The sequence below is a fragment of the Protomyctophum parallelum genome (genome assembly GCF_964188405.1).
Source record: "Protomyctophum parallelum genome assembly, chromosome: 12".
In the NCBI taxonomy this organism is placed as follows: domain Eukaryota; kingdom Metazoa; phylum Chordata; class Actinopteri; order Myctophiformes; family Myctophidae; genus Protomyctophum; species Protomyctophum parallelum.
In genome coordinates this window covers 29,804,953-29,820,523 of record NC_139712.1, presented here as the reverse complement: position 1 = coordinate 29,820,523, position 15,571 = coordinate 29,804,953, and the positions used below count along the sequence as shown (strand labels likewise).

Here is a 15,571-nt window from a genome sequence, read left to right as displayed (position 1 = left end):
CATTTTAACCCTCTATGGCTTCCTTTCTGAAAAATAACGTCAATTTAAAAAGATTCACGCGTTTAGATATTCTATTTACAATGGGATGCGGACGGGAGCTGGTGCCACTTGGACCCGGACGAACGTTGGACTTAAATACTGAATTACATCTAGCAGCAGGGGGCAGTAACGGGTGTCTGAACAATATATCTGTTCTTGGTTGATAAAGTAAGCCTTGCCGACTAGCCATGAGGCCCAAAGCACAAGTTGTGGGAATCGGTATATGGACAATCGGTATATGGAAAACATGGTATCGTTACAGTACATCTCTAGTTCTATCATAGAAGTCCAGTGACTGTAGTGCTGTGGTGTCCCTCAGTAGCCTGGCACAGCCAGCGTCCTTTCTGGTCTAGAGGGGAGGGGAGAATTTGAGCCGAACATGAACGAAAATAAAAGCCTGGGTACCGAGGCTACTCCCTCAGTAACACCCAGGTGACTGACACCGGGCTCTCTCTCTCTGTCGCAGGCTGGTGCGTCTCTCCCTCAGTAACACCCAGGTGACTGACACCGGGCTCCCTGCGCTGGGCAGCCTTCAGGAGCTGCAGGACCTCTGTCTGGACCGCACGGCCGTCACCAGCAGAGGCGTGGCCGCTCTCATCACCCGTCTGCCACACCTCCAGGTAGACTGTTATTTAGAGCAATTTGGTTCTCAAAACGTTTTCATGTCAAGGATAATTGATTATATATATATATTTGGCTGCAGAGGTGAAAACCCCCATCTGATTTTTTTTGTTTTGCCAGAGACCCCCCAGAAGAGATTCATGTTAAAAAACAATTATCTAAATTATTCAAAATGTTCCAAACATCTGTGATTATATTTAAATTGATTTTTTAAAATTGATTTAGAATTGATTTAGCAAAAAAATTATATATATATATATATGGTATTTGTTAAATGTAGCTTTTTATCCACTGCTTCCTAGGTGTTGGGCTTGGCCAGCACGCAGGTGGGAGACACAGTATTGAGGAGGGGTCTGATCCACTGTCCTCAGCTGCTGAAGCTCAACCTGAGCAAGACGCGCATCACAGATCACGGTGACTTTTAAGACATTTTTAATACCTCCTAAAAGAATGAGTCCATTACTGTATCAAGTCAGTGGAGTATTCAACTGACAGTACTTTATCTTGAAATTCACCCAGATTCTATGTTGATTTAGAATACTAGATACACCAATGACAGCTGCCTGGCCACCTGGCTAATTCATTTAACACCCTGGCAGTCAGGAGGCCTCAACTGTTGAAATCAACTGCTGATTCATGTATCGTTCACAACTTTTCTCTAGGTCTTAAATTCCTGAAGCACATGTATCTGGCGCAGGTGAACCTGGACGGAACTGGCGTGACCCTCACCGGCATCGCAAGCCTCCTTTCCTTCACCAATATCAGCAGCATCCGAGCCAGCCACACGCGCATCATCCCCCACGATGATGTCTCAGACGATGACGGAGAAGGAGCACACTGAAGAAGCCCGCCATGGATTTCGTTAGCTCCCCCGGACCCTGCTCATGCCCAAGCACAGCTGTACCTTCTGACGGGCTGGATTCTAGTCACAGCCCCAAACACTCGTCTCCCGATGATTTTGCACTGCTTCGACTGCAGCCAGTGGCGCTAATCTCTCTCAATCACATGTCTACTGCTGAGTTGAAATCTATTTAGAAGGGAGCATTGTGTTTCTGAATCAGGCCCTCTATAAGATGTTGAGGTTAGCTCTGGTCCGTAGCGTTGGGAATTCTCCTTAACCCATTTAGGCCCGACCTCAAAATTAATAAAAATAAATCTTCTAAATCCGATTTTTCAAAAATAGTAGACATACAAGCTCGCTAAATTATAACAGTTTAAAACACCAAAAGGGGTTCCCGCCCAAAATGGGTTAAAGATATGTGACTCTTCTCTACTCACAAATGGTTTTGATGTGTCGAAAACCTACTCTCCTCGCCACCTAGAACTTAATAGAAAAATTCCATTGACCAAATATGTAAGATTGGAGTAACAAAGAAAATTATGTCCGGTGGAATATTTTCTTTCCTGGCCAAAAGCTTTATTTTACATGGAAGGTGGAGGGCTGAGTGTCTTTCTACACATTTAAACTAGTCCGTTTTGGAGAGTAGCAAAAGTGCATTATTTTGTTAACGGCGATGCCTCAGTCTCATAGCGTTAAGGAGAACTCTTAACTCTATGCACCATTGCTAGGTGGAGGTGAATGTCAGTGGTGCTGCATGCCTCGCCATGGCCAAGCTTTATATAAACCAACGGTTAAATCCAATATCTTTGTCGTCACCATCCACACACTGAGGGCTCAGGACAGCACTCCTTTATCTACTGTAGCAAGTTACAGCTAAAGGTCAGCTACTGTAGCTCTAGTATGTCATGTTTGACCTGGATGTAGCCTTCCTGTTCTACCCCAGATGCAGTCTGGTGGGAACATGGTAGTCGCGGTCCACTACAATGTCCCTCAAGTCTTGGCTTATGCATAAATGCTATAAATTGAATGCAAATGTAATACGATAGAATGTTTTTAGACTATCTAATGAGTAAAAAGACAAAGGACTTGCATTTCAAAATGTAATTTGCTTATTACTGCAATTAGTTTTAGATTTTAGGGCACAGGTTTACAAAAGGGGGTAAATAAAATACCAGTTTAATCACTTTCAACCTGCCAACCCTATTTATTTTTCATGGCAAATAGGTCTGTCTGCCCTCATCTTATTTTAAGACATTTCACAATAGTGCTGCAACCTGAGGCTATTTAGGGGTAGTTGGAAGGGCAAGGTTTAGGAACCCCATCTTAAGCGGCAACCACGTCATATGGGAATAGGATTTGCATTCATGCATGTAGGAGCTGTAGTTAAGTTAAAACTAGAAATGTCATCTGTAGGGTGGAAACCTCATGTCAAACTGTTTTCAGTATTCAAAAACGGCAAAAGTAGCAGATCAACAAGCTCAATGCATCGCTTGGTGCTGCATTTTGAACTTGCGTGTCTGCTACTTCTGATGCTTTAGTGTGATCAAGTAGGGCATAATTTACGGGGGGAATAAAAACAAAGATAATATGGAAGTAAGCGTTTCTGCCCAACAATAGTGATGTGCTCCCTTATGTTTTGCATGATCTACCCCCACCCTTTGTTTCCTGTCAATCTAGTGAAGCAATAAAAATGCATCCCGACGCCAAAAGTAGAGCAGCAGGTGTTCATTTTATGGGAAACGTGAGTTTAGAGCTCCTTGCTCCTTTACATTTTTTTAGTCACCTTAAAATAATGGCTCACATTATATTTTGGGGGGTGGGGGTTAATTAAGTAATGCGTCCAGTTTTCTGAAGGATAACATGGGGCCGTTATGTTAAGGTGATGCTGTGACTTAGTAATGCATCATGGGTACTCATTTCCATGCTTGGTTTTTGGTTTGATTCTAGCGACTTCCTCCAGTCAACATTTGACCAGTGAACTTTAAAAGCTGCTTGTGGCTGTGTAATGAATCTGTTGGATTGAATGCAGCCAACCATGGTCCAGGTTGCATATTGAAGTTGATGCTCATAAAGCAGGAATCCAAAGTAACTCCTTGTAAGGGGGTGTGGGGGAGTCTGGAGATACCGTTTGTGTTTTTGTTTACAGAGATGTAAAAATAACATTTATTTTCCCAAAATACTAATTTTTTTAAATAAGTGCACTGCATTCAGTATGCATAATTAAAAAAAGGTTATTTGAAATTTCTAATGTTTATTTATTTAAGGGTCCATGAATATGTCTGCTTGTAACTTAAGTAAATTTATTTCGGCAAAGATTATTGCATTTACATTTGTTAAATAAGGCATTGCTGCTCTTTTTACACAACAAAAGAAATCTAAATTTTAAATATCTGAAAATATGACCCTATAAGCTGCTGCATACATGGTAAACATCACAATTGGAAAATAATAAACTTGCTTGTTGACAGCACAATGGAATGCATTCCAAAATGCACTGAGACGCTTCTGGTGAAATCAGCCAATCAGAGTGCAGCCTGAGGTGAAGGGTAGCAGGGGATTGGGTCAGGTTGAGTGGGGTTAGGGTACATCGTTGTCAAACTTAATGGAAATATCAGGTACAACAGACAGGTCCCTAAATACAAAGATGCATAAGAGACTAGTTCTGTTCAGGTTTTAATTCCTGAAATGCAAACCCAATCTTCATCCCTTGCAGGGAGTTTGAGGGTCAAATCCACGATGCATGATCAAATTGAGCGGTTCAAGGTGTGTTAGTAGTTGTTGTTCTAGAGGTCGTGTGCTTGCTTGCTGATCTTGCTTTTCAAATGCTCCTTATAAGCCAGGATGCCGCGGGTCCACTTGGTGATGGTCTTCTTCTCACACACCCAGATCTCCTGTGCCACCTGGTTAAATGAAAGACATGAGGCCTTGATAATGGGGCCTTGATAATTTTTACAGACAGACCAACCAGTTCCGGTTTATCTCTGAGAGACAGACACTGATAGATGGTAGTATAGCGCCATCTCAAACTACTGAATCAATATATAACATAACCATATGGAGGAGAGACAATGACATCTCCATCCATGCATTAAAATGCAGGCATCGGCTAGAATGCCAGTCTATGCTATTCTGATGCCACATAATTTATCACATGTTTCATTCTTATTTTGAATGCTTCAGTTGATGTTGCACAACCGTTTTATACGCTTACTGTACTATTTACATTATTGTTTTACTCTAACTTGAAGCTGCAAAGCTTTTAATTTCAATGACTGGGCCATTTGGTTTGATTTGTACACTCAAGAGTTAGGCCTGTAAGGGTACATTTGGAACACCCTCAAGGAACCCAGAGAGTCACTGGACTCACTTTGAGAGCCACTGTCCTAGATTAGTTTAAAATTACACACTGGTATCGGACCGATACATTTCTAATCTTTATGGGAAATCAACGGTGTGTTTTATGTACCTGCTGAATGAGTCGGAAGTCGTGGCTAACCAGCATCACTCCACCATCAAACTGATTGATGGCTTCGGCCAGGGCGTCGATGGTCTCGATGTCCAAGTGATTGGTGGGCTCGTCAAGGAAGAGCAAGTGCGGGTTCTGCCAGGCCAGCCAGGCGAAGCACACCCTGCACTTCTGGCCGTCCGACAGGTTCCTGATTGGACTGACCTGAAGGTGGATCAATCAATAGATTTCTTAGCCAAGGACTCACGTCCCTAACAACTTGAACCACAACTTCCCCATTCTGGGAGGAGAATGGTGAAGAGATTTGGTGTAGAGTGAAATGGTCACGAAGTGAGAGTCATGAAAGAATAATTATTCTGAAATGAGTTCAGAGTAGACTGGCTAGCATCTCCTTTAAAAGACCTTTTTTGGATTTGTGAACCATTTCGCTTCTAGTGGCTACAATTGGGATGGCAGATCTTCCTAAATTAACCATCTTTGATTTTTACAAAAAGAAAAATAGAGGGTTCAAGTCATTGACCCTCTGGATAGATGTCCTTCTCACCTGTTGTTTGCCCGTCAGGCCATAGCGTCCAATGATTTTCCTCATCTCTTCCCTCTCTTTGATATCAGGGTAGCACTTCATCATATAATCCAGAGGAGACAGGTCTAGCTCCAGCTGCTCTGTCAGATGCTGGAACACAAATTCATATTGAATAAAGTTTAATTGGAGCATACATACGATTAATCTGAGACGTGTATGTGCTCATCTCACAGGATGCAACAGTGAGTGATAGATAATCCCTATGAATTAGACAACCTGATTTATGGATTAAAAGCTAAACAAAATCTCACGCCTGAAAAATGGTCTTAATGTGCGATTTGAGAGTGAGAAACGAGCTCCCATACACATGCCGTTTCCTAAACAATTAACACAATATGCAAAATTATGTTTTAGTAATTCTACATACAGCCAACCATGTGAAGAAATCACAGATTGAGGATTTAAGCTTTGCTTTTATTAAATATATATTTATGAAAGATGCTTCTGCACATATTAAATATATATTTATGGAAGATGCTTCTGCACATATTGCTAGTTTCACCACTTCAAATGCTCCGATCTTAAAATAACCAAAATAGCCGATGCACAAGCTCTCAACACATTGAGAGCTCATAGATCGTCTACTTTCGATGTGCAACATGGCGACTTCAGTCGTAACTGCCAGATTTATTATTGCTCATTATTGTCACATTTCTGGCATACTTCTAACTTTTATGTATACAACAGTATTTAAGATCCGAATCTGTGTTAAACTCATTTGTTTGAGCTAGCAGCACCTTCTGGAAACCTGGGACTAGTTCATGCAGAGCCTATTAATTATCATGATCATAAAAGTGGAGATCTGATTGGAATTCTCAATAGAGCCACATTCTTCCTGACCGGTTCAGCATCTTACCTGGTGATATCTGCCAATCTTGACGTGAGAATGCTTGCGGATCATGCCATCGCTAGGGAGCAGCTACAGGGGGAAAAAGGGAATGCATAATAAGAAAAAAATGTTTTGATTGATTCTGATCATGAACTTTTTCCGATAATGAAACCAGTATCATACAAGCTGCAGCTAGTAGTGGCTACAATTCTGGTATCGGCGAGTAGGCCAGTCTATGCCATTCCAATGCCACATAATTTGATGATGTCATTCACAGTAATCAATAATTGTCTTTTGAATGCTTCAGTTGATGTTGCACTAGCGTTTTATATTCTTACTGTACCATTTACATTATTATTTTACTAACTTGTAGCTGCACATTAATTATTCATTAATGGAAAATGTATTTATTCCAGGATCAATGGTTCTCAAACGTATTAATTTCAAGAACGCCTATAAATCAGAGTGTACAAATGGAACCCAGTCTCAGAGTTAGACATGTAATTTTGGAAGCCCCTCAAGGAACACAGAGGATCCCTGGACCCCATTTTGAGAACCACCGTCCTAGATTTATTTATTACACCGATATGGGATTGGTACTGGGTATCGACCAATACACAACTTGGGTATAGGCATCGGGAAGGAAAGAAAGGTCATTGGTACATTTCTAGTATGAATTTGAAGCCCAACCTACATCGCCCATCAGAAGTTTCAGCAGAGTGGACTTTCCGGCTCCATTGGGTCCTACCAGAGCCACTCGAGTATCCAGATCAACACCAAACTCCAGGTCTTTATATATGTGGGGCTAAAGGGCCAAACAGAATAATGAGGGGTTGCCAAGTCCATAAATATAAATAGCCATTCATATTCGTTTTGCCCCAAACCATTACGTTATTATAAATTAAATGAAGAAAACAGGCAGGTGAGATGAAAACGAGGCACGATATATTTTATATAAATGACAATATAAACTACATAGAACAAATAACGTATATACTAATGGTAGCACACACAAGCTGTAATACTCACTGAGTCGTCACTGTATCTAAAGCTGACATTCTGAACCATGATAACAGGGGGAGGGATCTTCCCACAGGGAGGAAAACAAAATGACAGGGTCTGTGGGGAAACACGAGAGAGGCAGGGCTTAAGTGTGTGGAATAAAGTAAGAATACAAGTTGAAAAGAAATCTCATGACTGAACATTTTATGGCGATGTTTAAGGTATTATGTTGCTGCTGTTCTACATACGGCCAACCAGTTGAAGAAATCACAGATTGAGGCATTAACCTTTCATTTTCTGAGACCATTCATGTTTATGGAAGATTCTTACCTTGTCATTTGAAACTTTTTCAGTCAAGCCTGAGGCTACCATTTTCTGTAGCGTCTTCTCTTTGCTCTGAGCCTGGCGTGCCAGTTTCGCAGAGCCATGACCAAACCTGGCTATGTAATTCTGGAGGGGAGGAGGCAAAGTCAGGCTTTAGATTTTTGAACCCAAGATGTTTTCTTTGCAAAAAGCCATAAATGTGTAGAAGAATGACCGTTAGCATAGTCTGTCGTATGTCCAAAACTGTTACCGTTCAGGATTTAAATAAAACAAATTACAATCTGCCACTTCTGAGTGACACTGTAGTATGATCAAGTAGGGAATTCATTTACAAATTGCCCGACAAGGTTATGCAATGTTCATTCTCCCATCCCTTCTGTGGAGCAGTACCACCAATCCACCACACGGTGTCCTCGTTTACCTTCATGTGTGCTATTTGATCTTGCTCCCAGTTGAAGCGCTTCATCTGGTTCTCCTCCAACTCCTCCCTCGTCTTCACATACTGGTCGTAGTTACCCTTCAAAAATAAAAATAGATGTTGCAACGGTCATCCCACAGAGGGCTGCACAAACCTACTAGTACACACACGTGCGCGTGTACTTAGTAACACATTTCACCCCCGCAACCTTCCATATAGGGCTTTATGAGATCACAGACGGCAGAGTCCATAAAAAGAACTGTAAAGGCTCTGCCGAATCAGGACTGATGCCGTTCAAGCTGGCCAATATCCTGCCTGTCTTTATTAAACTCTATATCTGGCTTGGATAGAGATGACTGGTGCATTAGGGCAAGTGTTCCCAAACATTTCACACAAAATAATCATTTATTTGAATGTGGGGACCCACCGCCACCCTGATAAGCACTTGGAATTGTAGGCCTTACATGTAGTTTGACTTAGTTTCACAGATAGTCAAAATAGCCAAAGTACAAGCTTGTATTGGCTAATTTCACAATACTCTTTCTTACGTAATATTGGGTAATTTGGCTAGTCGCTTTGGCTACTTGGTTCAATTGACAATAGTACAATCTCAAAATAAAATGTGTTGAATGACCACATTAAAGAGAAGAGAAGCAGCAAGCACTCAGTGGAGTAGTTTAAAGTAAGGACGTAACAGGTAGAAATAGTGATAGAAAAGAATACCAGCACTTTTCCCCCAGCAGCAACAAACATTGGCCGTGTCGGCCATGAGGAAGGCCTCAGGTCCAAAACATCCGATGTTTGTTGCGCCCTCTGCCACTTGTGTGGTACACCCCTTATGCGACAGTCTACTCAGTAAGTACTGCTGAAGCTTTGTTGTGAGCCCCCAGATTGTTAAATCCGCCACGGCGTATGTTGGGGTTTTTAGGTTTTTGAGGGGCGCTGGCCTCTCCTATGCACAGCTTTGTGCGCATGTGTGTCTGCCTGTCCGTTGTGAATGTGAGTGATGTATGATACATGGTGATGAAAGCGCCCCAGTGCATTGTTGTTGATGTGTTCTTACCGTGTAGTACGTCAGGCCTTTCTGATGCAGGTGGATGATGTTCGTACACACTCCGTTGAGGAAGTCTTGCGAGTGTGAAATGAGCACAAGGATTCGCTTGAACCTGACAGGAAAGCACAAAGTGGGGTTTGTGTGTGTGCTAAAAACATGTTGGGTTCTCAAGTACCCAAGGATTAACTGGACGCATTTCTATCATCGGCAGATTAAACAGGAGGGATCCTCTCCCATTTAAGTTGTTTAATGTCTTTATTTGATGCCGTGTGGCAAAATATTGAAAACAGGGGCCTGTAATTACCATTTTATCATTCATTAGCTGAATTTAGTAAAGTACATCATCCACACTATTGAATGTTTAAAGTAATTTGTTCCATGCCCATCACATAGGATGCACACATATTAGATGATTATATTTAAGGACACACATTAGATAATCATTTAAAGAAATTGGAAAATAAAGTGGATTTTCAAAGACTTGGAGCTTAACAAAACAAAATGGAACCGCTCCCTTGGGGTCTGTGTATGTGGCTGACTTACTGTTTGAGCTCTTCCTCCAACCACACACAAGCATCCAGATCTAAGTGGTTGGTGGGCTCATCCAGCAGTAACATGAAGGGCTTGATGAACAGGGCTCTGGGGGAACAGAAAACAACATCTAATCAGTTCATTACGGTCTCTTTGCTGGAAGGGATCATCTACACAACGCATTAAAACAAGATTAACACTCATAAACACCCCCATCAGCTTCTTTACACTTGAATGGAATTATCAGAACTTCTTTGGATGCCCTTTTTGAGGGGAGCTAGCCCCTCCTATGTCCAGCTTTGAGGGTTTGTGTAAACACAAACATTGTCCCAACACAAACATTGAATGCCATTGACAATGAATGGCCAAAAAAACATTGCGCAAACACAAACATTGAAGACAAAAGTGAGGATGCAAATTGTGTTTGGCCGGAATGAGTTGATGCATGATGATAAGAGCGTCCCTCACTTCACACAGGTGTGATTTTTTTATATAGCTATATTGCCTTTATGGCTTGACCTCGTGTTATCACTGCTTTCAGCTATATTGTTTTTCTTTTTTTAAGCTGGAGGGGACATGTGTCCTCACCGAGATCAGCATCCATGTTGACAGGAGAGATGGTCAGAGTTTGCACAACCAACATGAAGACCAGGACTGAAGAATATATATAGTTTCTCAGTGTAGGTGCAGCCAGTGAAAGAATAGAGATGAACTCTGGCCTCAACGTCATAAAAGGAGACCAAATCCTCCTCATAATCCACAAACACTCCCACTGTCTGGAGCTTCTCTTACAGGGAGGACAACAAGAGGGTTCAGTAAGAGCCTTGTACTCATTTCCATTCCTCACCTTATAGTCCAGTAAACATTGTTGGGGGCATATGTGATCCCTCTCTTCCTTTTGATGGACCAAGTATCTTATCCAGCTGAGAGACAGCTGTCCTCAGTCCCTATATGAAGACTGATGGACATTAACCTTTGCAGAGTTTTTACAGAGTTCTACTGAGTGTTTGACCTCCTGAATCGTCACTTGTCTCATCACCTGGATTTCAGCCTTCGTCTTTGCTTCATATTCTTCTTTCCACTCATGATTCCTGAACGGACTAACCATTTTCAGAAAACTATGATAGCTTTAGTCTCTTAACTAGCGGTCAAGGGGTGTCTTCAATCAGTGATGTCTATATTTACAATACAGGAATGTTTGTGATGTGAATAAAGTAGAATATTAAGTTGTAAGGGTATATCTTTCTGTGTGATCTAATGGTCTGTCTCTCGCTTCTCTTCAGTCATTCTTGACCAAATAGAGTTCCACACTGACGTACACATAAAAACATCTTTTCGCAAACTCTTCTCTGACAAGGAGTCTCCTATGCCAGGCTTTGTGGGTCTGTGTGTACCACGGAATGTGATGATTCGATTGGCTGAACACAGAATGTGATGATGTATGATGATAAGAGAGCCCCTCACTTCACACAAGTTTTTTATTTTATTTAGAGTAACATTTGTGTTGTCACTGCTGTTGTATCCTACCGACTCACCTGCCAGTGAGGAGCCCCCACCAGGACGATGGGGAGCCCTCGTACTACTTGTCCCACCCAACACTCCCTACTGACAGGCGCCACCCCCAGCCTGTAGGAGCACATGCAATGACCAATGTCACCCTCCCCCCAAACACATGTGTTCACATAAGACACCAGAGCGCCCTGGCCTATCAGAACCATGTTCAGGAAGGAAATTAAACAAGCAGCTAAATTGTGTACTACATCCTGTCCCCACAAAGTGCTGTAATACGAGATGTTCCTTCACCTGGCCAGAGAGACACGCATCCTCCAGCCTCCACTGAAGTCCTTCAGCTGCTTCCTCTGCATGGCAGCATCGAACCCCAGACCGTTGAGGATGCGACCGGCTCGAACCTCCGCCTTGTCAGCATCCAACTCCTCCAGACGCTCGTACAGCTCCATCAGCTTCTCACTCTCCGCTGTTGGGTAGGACAACACAGAAATGGATTGCGTTGAGTATACATAACATCAGTGAATAATCAAGTTACTGCACTTGGGACAATGTGTGCTACTTCTAACATATTTCTTGACAATGTCTGCCTATGTCTCAAGCCGGGGTCTTATTACAATTGACTCGAGGGAGAACCAGTAAGTGGGAACGCCCTCATGTCACCATGACTCAGCCATATGTAGCTACTCTATCACACCCGTGTGAAGTGAGGGGCGCTTTGATCATCATACATCATCTCATTCCGGCCAATCACAATTTGCTTCCTCACATTCGTCACCAAGGTTTGTGTTACGCAAAATTTTGAAATTGTCCATTCATTGTCAATGGCATTTAATGTTTGTGTTAGGACAAAATTATTATTATTATTATATCACAACATAATGATATATCATTGACCTAGAAATGGCGCTATAACAATATAACAAACGATAAAAAAAGGTTAGGCATATGTCTTTTTCAGAAATTACTTTGGACTTATGTGGGAAAACTTTAGTTAAAGATGCAGCGACGCATTTTTACCTGGGTAAAATCAACTTCTGATACTTGACTGTTTTGAAATAATTATCCTGTGTCGTCACCATGTAGTTTTGTTTCATTAGCGCGATCATGATAAAATAGGCTGCAGCTGTTGTTGCTGCTCGCTAAAGCTGAGCACACATGAACAGTAAAGATAAAAGGATTGGTCAATGATGTCAGTGTTATGCTACGCAAGTACGCAACACGGAAGTAACAGATCCGAAGCCTTTGATTTTAGAGTAAAGAGACACTTTAGTCGGGCCGTAAACAAGGAAGTGAACGGCAGTGCGCATGCGCGAAACAGGTCTAGGATCGCTGAAGGAAAGGCCAAAAGTTTGATATCATGTAAAAGGACCTAAAGACGTGTACACACGTTTAAGGCCCCCCACAGTTTGATTAGAAAAGATGTGTATAAAGTAGACATCCTTAGCATAATTAGTGTTAAAATAAGCAGAACTTACAGTCCTCTGAAGCGAGTCTCTCCGCCTCCTTCTCCAGTATGATCCTCTGCTCGTCCACCTCCATCACGCACTCCAGAGCAGTCTTGTTACTGGGGGGCATCTCTCGCGTCAGGTGGTAGATGTCTATGTGCTCTGGGATGGGAATCTCACGGTGCCCGATAGCACACAGCAGCATGGACTTTCCTGCAAAAAAAAAGACATTCATAAATACAGAATACATTTAATTAATTTCACACACATGATAAGCCAATGGCTTTATATCCTTTCTTGTGTAAGGCATATGGTTGAAAATAAGGTTGAAAATAACATTCACAAGCATGAGTTCAAGTCCGTTGCTCTCCCCAGGTTGGCGGAGGGTGTGTAGAGCCCAGGATCACATTAGATAATTGACACAGGGGTGAAAAATGAGTTACAAAATCTTGGGATAAAAATTATTTAAAAAAAGAAAATAACATTCACAAATGCAGTTGCTAATAGTTTCTATCGCCAGCCTCCAACCAACATATGTTCAAAGTGCATGCTGCTCACTTAGCTAGCAAACATTAGCCCTAATTTGAGTTTTAACATAAACAGAGCAAGCCAATGACAATAGCTAGAACTAAACCCACATAAGCTCTATTGTTGTTACATCTATACCTATATAGTACGTCTTAATAAAAGTCCATAAATTGTAACTTTAGAAATACATGCAGATCACCACTGGTTGTAAGGGGAGGCTAGTTTCTTACCTGTGCCATTAAGGCCAAGGAGGCCGTAGCGTCGGCCCGAGTTGAGCTCCAGGCTGGTGTCTAACAGCAGCTCCTGGCCGTGGAAGGAGAGCGAGAGGCTGGCGATGTGGACGTCTGTGCTGTTAGGGTGGGATGCCAGCACCCCGGTCACTGAACGCGCCTCAGTCTTCGCCAGCTCATATTCATCTATCTCCTTGGTCAAGCCCAAGCTTTCAATTCCTGTTTAAAAATAAATTGAATCAATAGTGTTTTATTAGTGAATTAATTCAGACGACAACCCTAATGTATCTTCTCTTCCATAGCCTTAAGGACTTATGTTATCATCGACTTCCTGCAGCCGCTTGAAGACTACACAGCCTGTCGACTTCTGCAAAAAATAAAATAAAATAATTTCACTGGAAGAAATAAATATGTTTTAATTACTCCACTGCACCCTCAGATAGTCAATAGAAAAATCGCCAAGACTTTTCCTTCCTTAAAATATTTTATTTTCTGGCCAAAAAGTGCATTTTATAGTGTGGTGGGGGGCTGAGAATGCGTCCACTAGGGAAAAGTATAGGTACCAAATCATCTTTGTATTTAGAGTATTGTTTGCAGGAGTCGAGAGTAACATAGCCTCATTATAGAAATAAAACAGTAAAATGTGTGTTTGATTTAAACCATTACCATTGCTAATGCTCTCTGCCCCGTTCTCCACAGCTTCATCCTGCTGGGTTTCTTCCTCTCCATTCTCATCGGTCTTCTTGGTCCGCTGGCGATTCTTGGCTGCTTCCTTCTTCTTAGCTGCCTTCTTTTTGGCCAGGTCGGATGGCATGGTTGTGTTTAGACTGTTATTAAGACCTGTAGGAAGAGGAACATCATGTACAGTCATTCATTTGTGCTGCTCGCTAAGGCATTTCAATAGCATCCAACATGATGACGAGTCATTGACCACCGAGTGAACCAGCATTGTGTAGATACATTTAACGGTTTTCCATCACTTAGAACAATGGCTCGTGCGATAAAAAAAAAAAAAAAAAACAGCAGCCAAATTGATTTTAGATATCAATCAATAGCATATTCATATTTTAAATGGTGTTTTCGGTGTATTCAATTGCCAGGAAAAACGGTGTCGCAATTTTTACCGGCATACAAAAATAGTGTCGCAATTTTTACCGGCATTTGTTCCCACCGCTGAATACCGGCTTACACCACCATTTTGACCATTTACTTTTTGTAGAATACCGACTAGAATACACCCAAACCACGACACATGTTTAGAGGAGAACATTCAGTCAAAAACGTAGTTTGCTCATCGTTTCTTTCACCTGCTGCTAGTGCTAAGTAACACGTTGTGTTCCAAGTGCCTATGCTACTAGCTAGCCAACATTAGCCCCTAATTTGAGCCCCAAGTTTAACCATAAACGGAGCCAATGACAATTGCTATAACTAAGCCAACGTAAGCCCTAGTGTTATATCTCTACCTATACCGTGTGTACATCACACATAGCTTTGGTTAAATTGTTATTTCAGACAGTTGTCTGTCTCTCCACCAGGCTGTCCAAGCTAACAGGCCTAGTACGTATGTATCATTCACAATGCTATTATAGCATTAGCTTGACGGAGGCCCCGTTTTATGGACCCGGCTCTGAAAAAAAAGCCGGTTGGTTCATCTCTTTACCAGCCGAGATGTCAACAAAACCACGACTCAATGACACATTAATGTGACTCATAACGACACTGGCGAGGTTATTTAACCTGGACCGGTGTTAATATCGTCCTTACCTGGCGGATAAGAGCGTTGTAGCGGGATGTCTCGTGTCTTCTGGACCAGGACCAAGACCACACTACTTCACTGTACTGTACTGTGTCCGCCGAATCGACGCCGGGTGGACGGGGTGGTGCTTGATGAGGCTCGTCTTCTCTCCAGAGCGCCAGACGCGCCGTATATGGTCACTGAGGGGCGGTCGCTAAAGCTAGCCCCGCCCCTCATCCTGGGACTGCGGTAAAAAATGGTCTGCTTTTCCTGCCCGGCAAAAGCCCAGCGTCGCTGACTGTGATTGGCTGGTTGGTTGTGAAAGTGATGGTGATGTTTCCACATGTCTTGGCAGGGAGCCAGAGCCAAGCATCTCCATATGTAGCTCAGCTGGTTTATTTTCTTTCCCATACGAA

At 42.3% G+C, this 15,571-nt stretch overlaps 3 protein-coding genes across 4 annotated transcripts in view; 2 read left to right on the top strand and 1 right to left on the bottom strand.

Moving 5' to 3' along the window:
* The window catches only part of LOC310867949 (uncharacterized protein), a 241,974-nt gene that overhangs the window by 14,960 nt on the left and 211,443 nt on the right, over positions 1-15,571 (top strand). The window contains exons 15-17 of one of the 2 annotated variants that reach the window (XR_014570044.1): positions 506-659; positions 963-1,074; positions 1,323-3,016. Coding sequence is in view for 1 of the 2 variants with exons in the window: in XM_083778124.1 (XP_083634250.1) it covers positions 506-659; positions 963-1,074; positions 1,323-1,501 (445 nt within the window). In the remaining variant the exon portion in view is untranslated. Of the gene's footprint in view, positions 1-505; positions 660-962; positions 1,075-1,322; positions 3,745-15,571 lie in introns of those variants that run through there. The other variant, XM_083778124.1, reaches the window with a different exon arrangement.
* The window catches only part of chpf2 (chondroitin polymerizing factor 2), a 131,243-nt gene that overhangs the window by 59,812 nt on the left and 55,860 nt on the right, over positions 1-15,571 (top strand). The gene's annotated exons all lie outside the window — the stretch shown is intronic.
* LOC310867952 (ATP-binding cassette sub-family F member 2-like) lies at positions 3,785-15,305 on the bottom strand. Its single transcript, XM_083778128.1, has 15 exons — positions 15,185-15,305; positions 14,087-14,260; positions 13,421-13,639; positions 12,693-12,875; positions 11,512-11,683; positions 9,721-9,816; positions 9,187-9,289; positions 8,127-8,222; positions 7,712-7,831; positions 7,409-7,498; positions 7,074-7,184; positions 6,407-6,469; positions 5,512-5,640; positions 4,968-5,171; positions 3,785-4,401 (listed from the first exon to the last, which is right to left on the bottom strand). The coding sequence occupies exons 2-15, from the start codon at positions 14,232-14,234 to the stop codon at positions 4,285-4,287; spliced, it is 1,851 nt and encodes a 616-aa protein (XP_083634254.1). The 5' UTR covers positions 14,235-14,260; positions 15,185-15,305; the 3' UTR covers positions 3,785-4,284.

Bases quoted from the DNA above. Each gene is read 5' to 3' on its own strand.
- LOC310867952 (XM_083778128.1), bottom strand. From the start codon at position 14,234: ATGCCATCCGACCTGGCCAAAAAGAAGGCAGCTAAGAAGAAGGAAGCA. The intron at 6,470-7,073 runs GTAGGTTGGGCT...TTCCCCCTGTAG, and splicing joins TGAAACTTCTGATGGGCGAT to CTGCTCCCTAGCGATGGCAT. The intron at 5,172-5,511 runs GTGAGAAGGACA...ATCCACCTTCAG, and splicing joins GCCTGACGGGCAAACAACAG to GTCAGTCCAATCAGGAACCT.